The sequence below is a fragment of the Ursus arctos genome, unplaced genomic scaffold (genome assembly GCF_023065955.2).
Source record: "Ursus arctos isolate Adak ecotype North America unplaced genomic scaffold, UrsArc2.0 scaffold_24, whole genome shotgun sequence".
In the NCBI taxonomy this organism is placed as follows: Eukaryota; Metazoa; Chordata; class Mammalia; order Carnivora; family Ursidae; genus Ursus; species Ursus arctos.
Window position 1 is genome coordinate 11,024,271 of NW_026622919.1, and position 14,449 is coordinate 11,038,719.

The window sequence follows — 14,449 nt, forward strand, 5'->3', positions numbered from 1 at the left end:
CAAAAATAGTAGGGGACTTTAACACCCCTCTCACTGCAATGGACAGATCATCTAAGCAGAAAATCAACAAGGAAACAAGGGTTTTGAATGACACACTGGACCAGATGGACTTCACAGATATATTCAGAGCATTCCCTCCTAAAGTAAGAGAATTCATATTCTTCTCAAGAGCACATGGAACGTTCTCCCAAATAGACCACATCCTGGGTTACAAATCAGGTCTCAACTGGTACCAAAAGATTAGGATCATTCCCTGCATATTTTCAGACCACAATGCTTTGAAACTGGAACTCAATCACAAGAGGAAATTTGGAAAGAACTCAAATTCATGGAGGCTAAAGAACATTCTACTAAAGAATGAATAGGTCAACCAGGAAATTAAAGAAGAATTTTTAAAAAATCATGAAAACAAATGAAAATGAAAACACAACTGTTCAAAACTTTTGGGATTCAGCAAAGGCAGTCATAAGAGGGAAGTATATAGCAATATAAGGCTTTCTCAAGAAACAAGAAATGTCTCAAATACACAACCTAACCTTACATCTAGAGGAGCTGGAGAAAGAACAGCAAATAAAGCTTAAACACAGCAGAAGATAATTAACAAAGATTAGGGCAGAATTGGGGCACCTGGGTGGCTCAGTCAGTTAAGCATCTGCCTTTGACTCAACTCATGATCCCAGGGTCCTGGGATCCAGCACCACGTCTGGCTCCCTGCTTAGCAGAGAGTCTATTTCTCCCTTCCTCTTTTCCTCTACCTCTCCCCTGCTCATGCTCTCTCTCTCTCTCTCAAATAAATAAAAATAAAAATCTTAAAAAAAAGATTAGAGCAGAAATCAATGAAATAGAAATCAAAAGAACAGTAGAACAGATCAACAAAACAAGGAGCTGGTTCTTTGAAAGAATTAATAAGATTGATAAACCCCTGGCCAGACTTATCAAAAAGAAAAAAAGACCCAAATAAATAAAATCATGAAAGAAAGAGGAGACATCAAAACCAACCCTGAAGAAATACAAACAATTGTAAAAACAAACTAGGCAATCTGGAAGAAATAGGTGCATTCCTAGAGATGTATAACCTACCAAAACGGAAAGAGGAAGAAATAGAAAACCTGAATAGATCCATAACTAGCAAGGAAATTGAAGCAGTGATCAAAAATCTTCCAACAATAAAGAGTCCAGGGCCAGATGGCTTCTCAGCAGAATTCTACCAAACCTTTAAAGAAGAATTAATACCTATTCTTCTGAAGCTGTTTCAAAAAATTGAAATGCAAAGAAAACTTCCAAACTCTTTCTATGAGGCCAACATTACCTTGATCTTAAAACCAGACAAAGACCCCACCAAAAAGGAGAATTACAGACCAATATCCCTGATGAACATGGATGCGAAAATTCTCACCAAGATACTAGCCAATAGGATCCAACAGTACATTAGAAGGATTATTCATCACGATCACATGGGATTTACTCCTGGGCTGCAAGTGTGGTTCAATATCTGCAAATCAATCAATGTGATACACTATATTAATAAAAAAGGACAAGAACCATATAACCTTCTCAAAAGATGCAGAAAAATCATTTGACAAAGCACAGCATCCTTTCTTGATTAAAACTCTTCATGGTGTAGGGATAAAGGGAACATATATTAATATCATAAAAGCCATATATGAAAAGCCCGCAGTGAATATCACTCTCAATGGAGAAAAACTGAGAGCTTTTCTCCTAAGTAAGGAACATGGCAGGTATGTCCACTATCACCACTGTTGTTCAACATAGTACTAGAAGTCCTAACCTCAGCAATCAGACAACAAAAGAAAATAAAAGGCATCCAAATTGGCAAAGAAGAAGTCAAACTCTCTTCACAGATGACATGATACTCTATGTGGAAAACCCAAAAGACTCCACCCCAAAATTGCTAGAACTCATACAGGAATTCAACGAAGTGGCAGGACATAAAATCAATGCACAGAAAATAGGGGCGCCTGGGTGGCGCAGTAGTTAAGTGTCTGCCTTCGGCTCAGGGCGTGATCCCGGCATTCGGGATCGACTCCCACATTGGGCTCCTCTGCTGGGAGCCTGCTTCTTCCTCTCCCACTCCCCTGCTGTGTTCCCTCTCTCGCTGGCTGTCTCTCTGTCACATAAATAAATAAAATCTTTTAAAAAAAAGAAATTAGTTGCATTTTTATACACTAACAATGAGACAGAAAAAAAGAGAAATTAAGGAGTTGATCCCATTTACAATTGCACCCAAAATCATAAGATACTTAGGAATAAATCTAATCAAAGAGGCAAAGGATCTGTACTCAGAAAACTATAGAACATTCATAAAAGAAAGGAAGACACAAAGAAATGGAAAAATGTTCCATGCTCATGAATTGGAAGAACAAATACTGTTAAAATGTCTATGCTCCCTAGAGCAATCTATACATTCAATGCAATCCCTATCAAAATACTATCAATTTTTTTTCACAGACCTGGAAGAAATAATCCTAAAATTTGTGTGGAACCAGAAAAGACCCCAAATAGCCAAAGGAATGTTGAAAAGGAAAACCAAGGCTGGTGGCATCACAATCCCAGACTTCAAGCTCTATTACAAAGCTGTAATCATTAAGACAGTATGGTACTGGCACAAAAATGGACACATAGATTAATGGAACAGAATAGAGAACCCAGAAATGGACCTTCTACTCTATGGTCAAATGATCTTCAACAAAGCAGGAAAGAATATCCAATGGAAAAAAGACAGTCTCTTCAACAAATAGTGTTGGGAAAATTGGACAGCCACATGCAGAAGAATGAAACTGGATCATTTTCTTACACCACACACAAAAATAGACTCAAAATGTGTGAAAGACCTAAATGCAAGACAGGAATCCATCAAAATCCTAGAGGAGAACACAGGCAGTGAACTCTATGACCTTGGCTACAGCAACTTCTTGCTAGACACATCTCCAAAGGTAAGGGAAACAAAGGCAAAAATGAACTATTGGGACTTCATCAACATAAAGGCTTTTGCACAGCAAAGGAAACAGTCGACAAAACCAAAAGTCAACCAAAAGAATGGCAGAAGATATTTGCAAATGTCTTATCAGATAAAGAGCTAACATCCAAAATCTATAAAGAGCTTATCAAACTCAACACCCAAAGAACAGGTAATCCAATCAAGAAATGGGCAGAAGACATGAACAGACATTTCTCCCAAGAAGACATACAAATGGCCAACAGACACATGAATAAATGCTCAACATCACTCAGCATCAGAGAAATACAAATCAAAACCACAATGAGCTACCACCTCACACCAGTCAAAATGGCTAAAATTAACAAGTCAGGAAACAACAGATGCTGGTGAGGTTGCAGAGAAAGGGGAACCCTCCTACACTGTTGGTGGGAATACAAGCTGGTGTAGACACTCTGGAAAACAGTATGGAGGGTCCTCAAAAAGTTGAAAATAGAACTACCCTATGACCCAGCAATTGCACTACTGGGTATTTACCCTAAGGATACAAATATAGTGATCCAAAGGGGCACCTGCACCCCAATATTTATAGCAGCAATGTCCATAGTAGCCAAACTATGGAAAGAGCCCAGATGTCCATCAAAAGATGAATGGATAAGGAATATGTGTATATACAATGGAATACTACTCAGCCAACAAAAAACTGAAATCTTGCCATTTGCAATGACGTGGATAGAACTAGAAAGTATTTTGCTAAGTGAAATAAGTCAAACAGAGAAAGACAATTATCATACGATCTCACTCATATGTGGAATTTAAGAAACAAAACAGGATCATAGGGGAAGAGAGGAAAAAATAAAACAAGATGAAATCAGAGAGGGAGACAAACCATAAGAGACTCTTAATCATAGGACACAAACTGAAGGTTGCTGCAGGGAAGGGGAGTGGAGGGATGGGGTAAGTGGGTAATGGACAATAAGGAAGGCATGTGATGTAATGAGCATGGGGTGTTATATAAGACTGATGAATAACTGACCTCTACCTCTCAAACTAATAATACATTATATTTTAATAAATTGAATTTAAAAATAAAAAGTTTTAAAAAATTAAAAATAAATTAAAAATAAAAGGCACTGTTCAGTTGAATATGAAGACCCCACATTTTTAATGCTGCCAATTTAAACCAATTTATTTTTTTTTCCTCCAGAAATGTTCAATTAACTGAGTGCAAAAGTGGAGGAAATGGATTGCTGGTTTGGTCTAGAATGGGAGTTTTTGCTGGTGTCTCTTTGTATTAAAATTCTGGAGCTCAATGCTGAAGAAAATTTTGCTCACTATATTTTTTTTAAAATAGAAATCTACAGAGAGTCAAAGAAAAGTAAACAATATGATGAAGAGAGAAACCAAATAAATCCAATGAGGGAAGGTTAAAAAAATCAGGACTTTTCCCCCATAAGAAAAGGCTGTGACATTCTATTGATACCACATATGAATGAAATTAAGAAGTTTATAGGACTCGGAGAGATGAACAATTTCAGATGAACAGACGTGATTGAGCAAAGGGCATCATTACAACTAGGCAAGACTTCCCAAAACATGATGGCGTTTTATACTTTGAAGGAAAGAAAGCTAAGTGTTCGTCATGGACTTGTTATAAACCAGTTGTCACATTAAACACATAACATACAACATTTCATTTAATTATCTTATTTTTCAATAGACATTAAGGAAATTTAAAGAGATTCAGTAACTACCTCTCAGATCATATAGTGACAATGTAGCACAGAAAACCGAACCTACATCTGTATAGTTAGAAAGCTTGTTCTCTTTCCCCTATAAAAAGCTTTCTTCCTGTTTCTTTGGCATTGATAGCAAGAAAAACACATCTTTGTATCCATCTACCTTTCTGTATCTCTGTGTTCCTATGTCTATGTGTATATCTGATCTATACCTAATCTATATCTAATCATCAGGGGTCGGCAAACTATGACCCTTTTTTAACAATCTGCAAGCTAGGAATGGCTTTTATGAAAATGTCTAAAAAAATCAAAAGAACAATAATATTTTATGGCATATAATAGCTTATATGAAATTCAAATGTCAGTGTCTACAAATAAATTGTTATTGGAACAGAGCCCAGTCATTTGCATGTTGTCCATGACTGCAAAGGCAGACTTCAGTAGTTGCAAGAGACCGATTGGTCCGAAAAGCCTAAAAGATTTACTATCTGGCTCATCAGAGAAAAAGTTTGCTGATCCCTGCTTCGTCATCTGTTTTTTGTCCATAGTGTTTATACTTTACTGAAAAGAAGTCCAGAATGGACACGTAGGTCGTAGATGTCTTCCCAGAAAACTGTTCCCAATTACCCTCATTATTTGACTCAGTCTATTTCTTTTCTAATTTTGCAATTAGTTACCTACTTGATCTCTGTACTTGTTATTGCCTACCTTCTCCAGTAGCATACGAACTTTGGGGACAGAGACGTTTTTTAATCTCTTAGCTGTTATATTCCCTTTACGCTTGATAGAGGGTAAGCTTCCCAAATCATTTTCAGAGTAAATGCATAAATCAAGTGATAAAGTACCAGCCCTTGAACTGATGCTTAGTTTCTGTGCTAGGCTTTCCTGGGGTTTGATGTATGCTGGCTTCATCTTTATTGTGGCTACTTTGATGGCTCTTATTGTAAAATCCGCCCAAGTTGTCGTCCTAACTGGCTTCGTGGTGGTCTTCACCCTCTTTCTCCTCTATGGCCTGTCTTTGGTGAGTTGGTGAATTTAATATCTCTCTCTCTCTCTTTTTCTCTCTCTCAGAGAAACCTACCAGTCATTTCTCACTAATTCTGGTCACACCTCTTCTGTTTCTGTTTGCAGTATATGAGTATTTGCATGAGACAGTATTTGGGGGTGGGGGCGGAGGAATGGATGTTATGTATTTTTGTATTATGAAATTATTTTTATTATACTACTGATGATTCTCAGAGAATCATATACTACCTGAAGTTTTTCTCTCCTCTCAGATAACTTTAGCTTTCCTGATGAGCGTGTTGATAAAGAAACCCTTCCTTACTGGGTTGGTTGTCTTTCTCCTTACTGTCTTTTGGGGGAGTCTGGGATTCACTGCATTGTACAGACATCTTCCTGCATTTTTGGAATGGACCTTATGTCTTCTTAGCCCTTTTGCTTTTACTGCTGGAATGGCCCAGGTAAGAGTTAATATAATTATTTCATTTTTTACAGAACATTAAAAAAATCCTCTCTGAGGAATACATGCTCTATGTTCTAAGCATCAAAATTCCCATCCACTTTTGTAAAGATATACATCTAAGGTATTGGGGAGGTTTTTTATTTTTCTCAGAGTAACTGGCTTTATTTTAAGTCACTAAATATATGTTGATACTCTATTACTGATGCTTTCAATGGGTTGTCCCAATGAACATTCTACTAATTAAGTGCACAGGAAACATGACCCTTGATATTATTGCAAGTATTTGAAAACCAGGAATTCAGAAGAAATAAATTTTTATTTTTAATTGGCCAGTTGTACATGAAACTGAACCTCTTCTCAGAAAGTTTAATTCTAAGTGTGACATCATAACCATAAAATGCTACATAAAAGGTTACATTATATGTAATGTAATTGTATCTCTGTAATTTCTATAATAAGAAATTATTCTTTTGTCTTCTGTTCAACCACTGAAGTACTTTTAGCCTTTCATGTTTTGACTTTCAAATAGTGTCCCCTTCCTAAATGTCCCCTTTGCCCCCACCCTACACCTGATGAAATCCTCAGGAAGCCCCTCCTTTGAGTTTTTACTTCCCAGAGGGTTTGCCTACTTCTGCCCATGGTCTCTAAGCCCTTAGTACCTACCTCCCCTAATTTCCCAAATTGCTTTGTAGTTAGATGGATTCACTGCTATGTCTTCCAATAGATTAGAGCTCTGTGAAGACAGGAGCCATGTTTTATTTATCTGTTCAATCCCAGTGGTCAGCAGAAATAAGACAATAAAAAGTCTTAATATTCTATTTATCCTTTTAAAATTCAATGTATGTATCTTTTTTCCAGCTTATACATTTGGACTTTGATGTGAATTCTAACATCCATTTGGATTCTTCAGACAACCCATACCTAATAATAGCTACTCTGTTCATGTTGGTTTTTGATGCTCTTCTGTATTTGGCTTTGACATTATATTTTGACAACATTTTGCCCAGTAAGTAGTAACCTAATGGTGATTCAATGCTGTTTCATTCAGTGCATTTCTTTAAAATAACAGTCGACAACATTTCGAATATAAATTATCAAGCATTTTTTCCAAAATTTCTAAAATGAGCCCAACAGTATCCTGCACTTTGTTTATAGAATTGCTTTCTAAGATCTCATTCTACCACAATACTTTAAATTGTTTCTTGTTAAAAAGAGACACTTGCAAGAGATTAAGGATCATTATACTATTAATGCTTGTATTAGCGCTAGATGAAGAAAGCTAGTGCTTGGTACTGGATCTTAAGGGTGTCTAAATGCTTCCCAAAGCAGTTGTCTTGACAAGCTGTCCTGTGGTCAGTAATCCTTAAAATGGTGACTGATGCAATGTTCCATTGCCTCCTGTCTGTGTAGCTGAATATGGACATCGACGTTCTCCTTGGTTTTTCATGAAATCCTCTTTTTGGTTTCAACACCAAAGGGCTGATCATGTGACTCTTGAGAATGAAACAGATTCAGATTCTTCACCCAACGACTCTTTTGAACCTGTGTCTCCAGAATTCCATGGGAAAGAAGCCATCAGGTAATAAGTAAATTACACGAAGTTGCAAATGGAGAACAGATAAGGGACGAGAGGTCTATCAGGCAAAACACAGACGTGACAAAGATTTCTTGGGTGCCTCTTTGTACCCACCTACATCCAAGCTGTTCCACTCATGAAAGACCACAATTATTGTTAAAAGCACTTTGTTTTCCCACATTGTCAGCATTTATATTTACGAATATCTTATTGCAGAACAACAAACATCAAGGAATAAATAATCTTCATATTCTCATTTTCTTTTTTTCCGTCTTCTTGGTGCTATTCTCTCTTTCTGTGCCTTCTCTCTTTATGACAGACACTGTCATTGTGTCCCTTGTCATTCTTCTCCTTTTCTCTGTAATTTACTCTGTCTCTCTCCTCTTTGCTTCCTGATGAAGAAGAGGAGAAGGAAGAGGCAGGTGATGCAGAAAAGGGGAGACAGGCATCCAGAGAGATAGGAAGAAAACCTAAATCAGGGTACTCATGCTGTGCATATCTTCGCTCTGAGAGCATGGATGTGTTTTATTCAATGCTGATTGCTTTGTTGATTTCTCAATTCTCTGTCTACTTCCACAATGTCCTTAAAACATTTTCCTCTCTTTTTTCAGGATAAGAAATCTTAAGAAAGAATACAGAAAAGGAAATCATGAAAAAGTGGAAGCCTTGAAAGGTAAAGAACTAACATCATTAATAACAAGGCTGTTCGATTTGGTGATTATGCCTCACTGTTGTACTGTCTTTGTGGGGATAAAGAACAGATATTCCAGACACCACAATTCTCCTTCATTTGAACACATCGTGTTTCCTTCTGAGTAAATGTAAAACCATAGAACAATTTGAGAAAGTCAGGGTGTACCATTGATACATTATAGGTCTGAAAGATGTAAGGCTGCATCATGAAGTTCTTTATTTTCAAATCATCACACTCCCTAATCCTAATAAATGAACTTTATTATAGTCAGCCTGTTTTTAATGACAAAACTGCCCTTATCCAAAAAAATTGTCAATTACATAAGAATATATCATGACAATGCTATAGCTATAAAGTGTGTATCACGGAAGATATAATTTTAAAGGGAAGAATTTGGGGATGGATTTTATTTTGAATATTGCTAGCCAAATACACCCATGCTGTAAGAAATTACAAAACTTTTGGAGGATGTGGGGCACCTCGGTAGCTCAGTTGGTGAAGTGGCGGACTCTTGATTTTGGCTCAGGTCATGAGCTCAGGGTCGTGAGATCGAGCTCCACGTCCGGCTCCATACACTGCATGGAGTCTGCTTGAGATTCTCTCTCTTCCTCTCCCTTTGTCCCTCCCCCTGCTGTGCTCTCACTCTCTAAATAAAAAAATAAAATCTTAAAAAAAAATTTTTGGAGAATGTAAAGTTAATATGTAGGATCTGAGTAGGATTTTTTTTTGTAATAATGCCAGGTCTGGTATTTGACATATATGAAGGCCAGATCACTGCCCTCCTTGGTCACAGTGGAGCTGGGAAAACGACCCTGTTAAACATCCTCAGTGGACTGTCTGTCCCAACGTCAGGTGAGAAGATAATTACAGGCAAGAACATGAGCAAATGCATTAACTGTGCATTTCATTAGTTAATTCGTTTTGTTGGTTAATTTCAATCAGTAGTTTCATTAACTACTAGTCACATTCATGTACTTAAGAGACAAGTTTTACAACTTTCTTCAAGTTATTCTTTTAATAGATGTATGTTCCATTTATTTAGGAAAATCTTTGTGGTTTAAATATTTCAAGATAAGGAGCTTTATGAATGGGCCCTCCAACTGGTTCAGATGAATTGTGAACATTACATTTTCAACCAATAGTGTATTCCATAGAGTTACTATGCTTCAAAGTCTCTAGCGTTTGACACACATTGTTTTTCACTTAAAAATATCTTAAATGAAGCATGGCATGTTATGCTGATGCTAACTGTCAACCTTCCTACTTCTAGGTTCGGTCACCATCTATAATCACAGCCTTTCGGAAATGGCTGACTTCGAAACCATCAGCAAGCTCACTGGAGTCTGTCCACAATCCAACGTGCAATTTGGCTTCCTCACTGTGAAAGAAAATCTCAGGCTCTTCGCTAAAATAAAAGGGATTCAGCCACATGAAGTGGAACGAGAGGTAGAGGAATATACGAGACGTCACACAGCCATGAACATGAAATTGTTTATCTAGAAAATTCTAAATGTATTTGTGTTATCTCTACATGGTTCATCATGGAAAGGATAAAAAGGCCCTTAGCAACGAACAGCAAAATGATTGTGTTTTTAAAACAAACATGCTGGGTTTTGGACTAAACATCCTTTCATTTTTTTTGGTTAGGTACAACAAGTATTAAGGGACTTGGAGATGGAAAATATTCAAGACATTCTTGCTCAAAATTTAAGCGGTGGACAAAAAAGGAAACTAACTTTTGGGATTGCCATTTTAGGAGACCCTCAAGTAAGTCAAGTCACAGTTACTAGTGAATGAGATTGAGGATTGTGGAACTCTTGTATTCCATCAGACCGAATTTGCAAAGGGTAAATGTAAAAGAACTGTTCAAATGAAAAATGAAGTAGTGAGATATTTCTCCCAAACACTTGTGCATATATATTGCTTTAAAAATTTGTTTACCTGAAAGGGGAAAATGACTTTATGTTCCCCTGCTATGCAGGTTTTGCTATTGGACGAACCAACTGCTGGGTCAGACCCTCTTTCAAGGCATCGAGTATGGAACCTCCTAAAAGAGAGGAAATCTGATAGAGTCATTCTCTTCAGTACCCAGTTCATGGATGAGGCTGACATCCTGGCTGGTGAATTTTTTTTTTTTTTAAGATACCACGTATAAGTGAGATTATACAGTATTTGTCTTTCCCTTTCTTTGGTTTATCTCACTTAGCCTAATGCCTTCAAGTTCCATCCATGGCCTTTCATGGTGGTTCTTGGTTTTCTCTCATGTATCATAGTGAGAAATTAGGGACATGTGTGAGATATGTGTAGATAAGTTCCAACACATCTGCCCTGTGTGTGTGTGTGTGTGTGTGTGTGTGTGAGACTGTTGTGAAGACAGAGATTCTTGCTGTCATCCGTTTGAACGTCCACATCTCCACGTACATTGTTCCATAGATGTATTCTGAGCCTATTGCAAAGCAACTCATTCGTTGTAAATATATAGCTTACTCTCAAATATATGTTATGTTTTATTCAGTAGGAATGTCAGTTGGCTTGAAACAGATTCCTCCATTGTATAATTTTTCTCAGCATACTAGAGAATAAGCTAACATATCATTTTAGTTATTAGATAACAAAGAAATTGGCTTACATATGACCAGAAGTAGAATGCAAATATTCTAGTGGGTCATGCTCCTAAAATGCATGATTTATTAATGGATTTGTTCTTTTATAAACATTAAGAATAAAATATTAAGAGAATAACCTCTTAATACAATGCATTGTTTTTCTTTTCTGCTTAGATAGGAAGGTGTTCATATCCAATGGGATACTGAAGTGTGCAGGCTCTTCTCTATTCCTGAAGAAGAAATGGGGCATCGGCTACCATTTAAGGTACAACCTGTGTTGTTGGAGACATCTTAGAACATGTTGCAGACAAGAGATCTCAGTATTAGTATGTTAAAGTAGGCTACAAAATTATTAAATCCTTTCAAGAGTGCCATGTTAGAACACCACCACAACTGCTCTCTTTCTTAGCTAGAACGAAGGGCAGGTGGGATTGTAGACATGGAGACTACAAGAATGATTAAGCTAAGCTTAAACAACATTTTTGGAAAATATTTTCATGACACATTGTTTGCAAAGAGAAATTTAGTGACATTCCAACCTTCTCTCATCATTTTTCCAAAGCTTCTTTTTGTTCATTGCAACAATTTCAAGTCTCCTGTTTTCCCTGACTTCATCTTCTCCCTCATTCTTTTCTATCTCCTTCTCTTCCTGATAGTAATTAATATCATTATTAATCATCATCATCATCATTATCATTATTATATTGTTTTATTAAGTAATGTCTATCACTTATTCCATGTTGGCTATGCTCTACGTTCTTGCTAAGATATTTACATATGGAATATTCATATAATCATATATAATCCTTCAGATAGCTGTAAGAAGATGGTATTGTTAGCCTTTGACATGTCAGGGAGTTTTAGTAATATGCCCAACTGCACATTATTTAAAGTGGTAGAATCTTTGGGCCAAGATTACAGGTGTGATATGAATCTCTTCCTATACTTCCTGCTAAAATATTAGTATTTCTTAAAAATAATTTAAGGTGCTTTATCCTCAGAGGTTAAATGTATTCCCTACATTATATACTGAGGGTTTAATCTGATCAAATCTACCATTCCCTCATGATTGCTTGGTACAATCTAATTGAATCAATACCTTCCAACTAAAATGAACCACTCACTGTTTTCTAAGTATGTTCTGTGATTTAGTTGTCTTCTCTCTGCTCAAGGTAGGACCTCTGTTTGACATGTCCTCTTCCAATCCATTTTAACCAAGTTCAAATCTTATCCATTCTTGAAGGTCTTTTCTCAATATTTTCTCCTTTAATAAGCATCCTCCTTTCTGGAACGTGGGAAGCACTATTTTGAATCATTGCCTCAGGCAACTTAATTAACCGGTCTCTGATCCTCAATAATTTCATTTATATAATAGCGGTAATAATACCCACATTGCAGTTAAGGCTAAAAATATTGAATGAATGAATATTTGACAAGGTTCCAAGTGCTTAACTGACTTAACTTCCCTCTCCCTCATTTCTTTGATAATACGCTGCTTTGTATTACTGCTATGTTCCAAACTCCTCTTGGGAAGGTTCTGTATTCTTTCTGTTTAGAATCCTGGATCATGTATTGCATAGGCCTTGTAAACACAGAATAGTTTTATCTAAAATTGATTTTTTTAGGTTTGTGTCATCAAAGTGAAGTCCTCATCACTCGATAGCCTCAGTAAATTTTAATGGATGTGACTAATAACGGTACTTCTAAAATCCAGTGATTTCATGAAGAACTTTACATGTTCTCACCAAGAAGACAGATCAGCTTTGACTTGAATAAATTTTGGACAACAAAAATTAGCTAACATATAGTGAGGGTTTACTTGGTGCAAGGCTCTGTGTGATCGCATGCATACTTTGTTTTTCTTTCTTTCGAAATTCTTTGAGAGCTGAGTCTTAGAACATTGATTGGAATTTTGATGGAAAATTGATGCCAGAAGACTTTTTTTTTTATAATGATTTTTTATTATATTATGTTAGTCACCATACAGTACATCCCCGGTTTTCGATATAAGGCTCGATGATTCATTAGTTGTGTATAACACCCAGTGCACCATGCAATATGTGCCCTCCTTACTACCCATCACCGGCCTATCCCATTCCCCCACCCCCCTCCCCTCTGTAGCCCTCAGTTTGTTTCTCATAGTCCATAGTCTCTCATGCCAGAAGACTTTAAGCCTGAGTTTTGGAACGTGGATCAGTGGGACATTAGGACCATGTTCTTAATGACTCTATCAAGTTACCCCTGTGTCTGTTTACCATGTTCAAGTCCTAGTTTTTACAAGACCCGTACTGTACTGCAAAGGGAAAATTCAAAGCAGAGCCTCGGGATAGATGGAGACAAAATCAGGTGTTTCCTCCACCTCACTCCAGCCAACATCCAGCTGAAGATCTCTTCCTCCAAATAATAATCCTTGAGTTATTATCCCTTATACTAGTGCCTCTAGATTATACAGTTTGGACTATATTAATTTGGACTATACTTGGACCATTTACTTCTAAGTCTTGCTTCTTCCACTAGATTATATATATATATATATATATATATATATATATATATATATAGTCTCATAACTATTAATGAAGTGACAAACATACTAAGGTTGTTTGTAGAGATGGTGTTGGGTAAAAATAGCTTTAACATGCTCTTTTTAAATGTCAGTTTGCATCTGAATGAAATGTGTGATCCAGACAGTATAACATCACTTGTCAAACAGCACATCCCTGATGCCAAATTAACAGCACAAAGTGAAGAAAAGCTTGTATATATTTTGCCTTTGGAGAGGACAAACAAATTTCCAGGTAACAGAACATAAAGACCACAGAATGATTTATAACGAAGTTACTAACAATAACAGTGGCCTTGAGAATGACGGCTGACATCTTTATGCTTGCTAAGTGCATGGCATTGTGTGTAATCCTTTACTATTCCCCAGAGTTACTACTAATATCGGCCCCTGATATTATCCCCAGATCACTTATGAGTAAACTGAGGCAAAAGATGCTAAATATGCTTCAAGTGGCAATCTGGGCAGTTAAGAGATACAGAACCACATCAAGCTAAAATTAGGAATATTTGGGACATCTATTTCAGGAATGAATCAGAGCACCTGGTCTAGGCGAGGAGGGGGTCTGTGAAAACAGCATACAGTATTAAATAGGAGCTAAGGGACCGGTACACCACCACATGCAGAGAGTTTTATTATAAACACCATGGCAAAATGTCATAATCTAAGTAACTGAATAGTAATTACAATCAACCTGTATGTTGCCAAACATTCTAAACTCACAACTTTGCTGCAAATACAGGAGCCTGGAGGTTCATTGCCATTCCCACTTGTCTCCCTGGTCTCCCAATATGCTTTCATTTGCCAAGAGTTTTGAGGCAGATTGCATTTAAAAAAAAAAAAAAGGTAT

At 36.8% G+C, this 14,449-nt stretch overlaps 1 protein-coding gene across 12 annotated transcripts in view; it reads left to right on the plus strand.

The window, feature by feature from the left end:
- Positions 1-14,449, plus strand: part of ABCA9 (ATP binding cassette subfamily A member 9) — a 63,183-nt gene that overhangs the window by 17,220 nt on the left and 31,514 nt on the right. For all 12 annotated transcript variants that reach the window (XM_044389105.3, XM_048225825.2, XM_057317839.1 and 9 more), the window contains 11 exons: positions 5,575-5,716; positions 5,973-6,158; positions 7,019-7,166; positions 7,571-7,739; positions 8,348-8,409; positions 9,172-9,282; positions 9,701-9,876; positions 10,078-10,197; positions 10,412-10,550; positions 11,211-11,301; positions 13,695-13,834. In XM_044389105.3, coding sequence (XP_044245040.2) covers positions 5,575-5,716; positions 5,973-6,158; positions 7,019-7,166; positions 7,571-7,739; positions 8,348-8,409; positions 9,172-9,282; positions 9,701-9,876; positions 10,078-10,197; positions 10,412-10,550; positions 11,211-11,301; positions 13,695-13,834 — 1,484 coding nt within the window. The remainder of the gene's footprint in view (positions 1-5,574; positions 5,717-5,972; positions 6,159-7,018; positions 7,167-7,570; positions 7,740-8,347; positions 8,410-9,171; positions 9,283-9,700; positions 9,877-10,077; positions 10,198-10,411; positions 10,551-11,210; positions 11,302-13,694; positions 13,835-14,449) is intronic.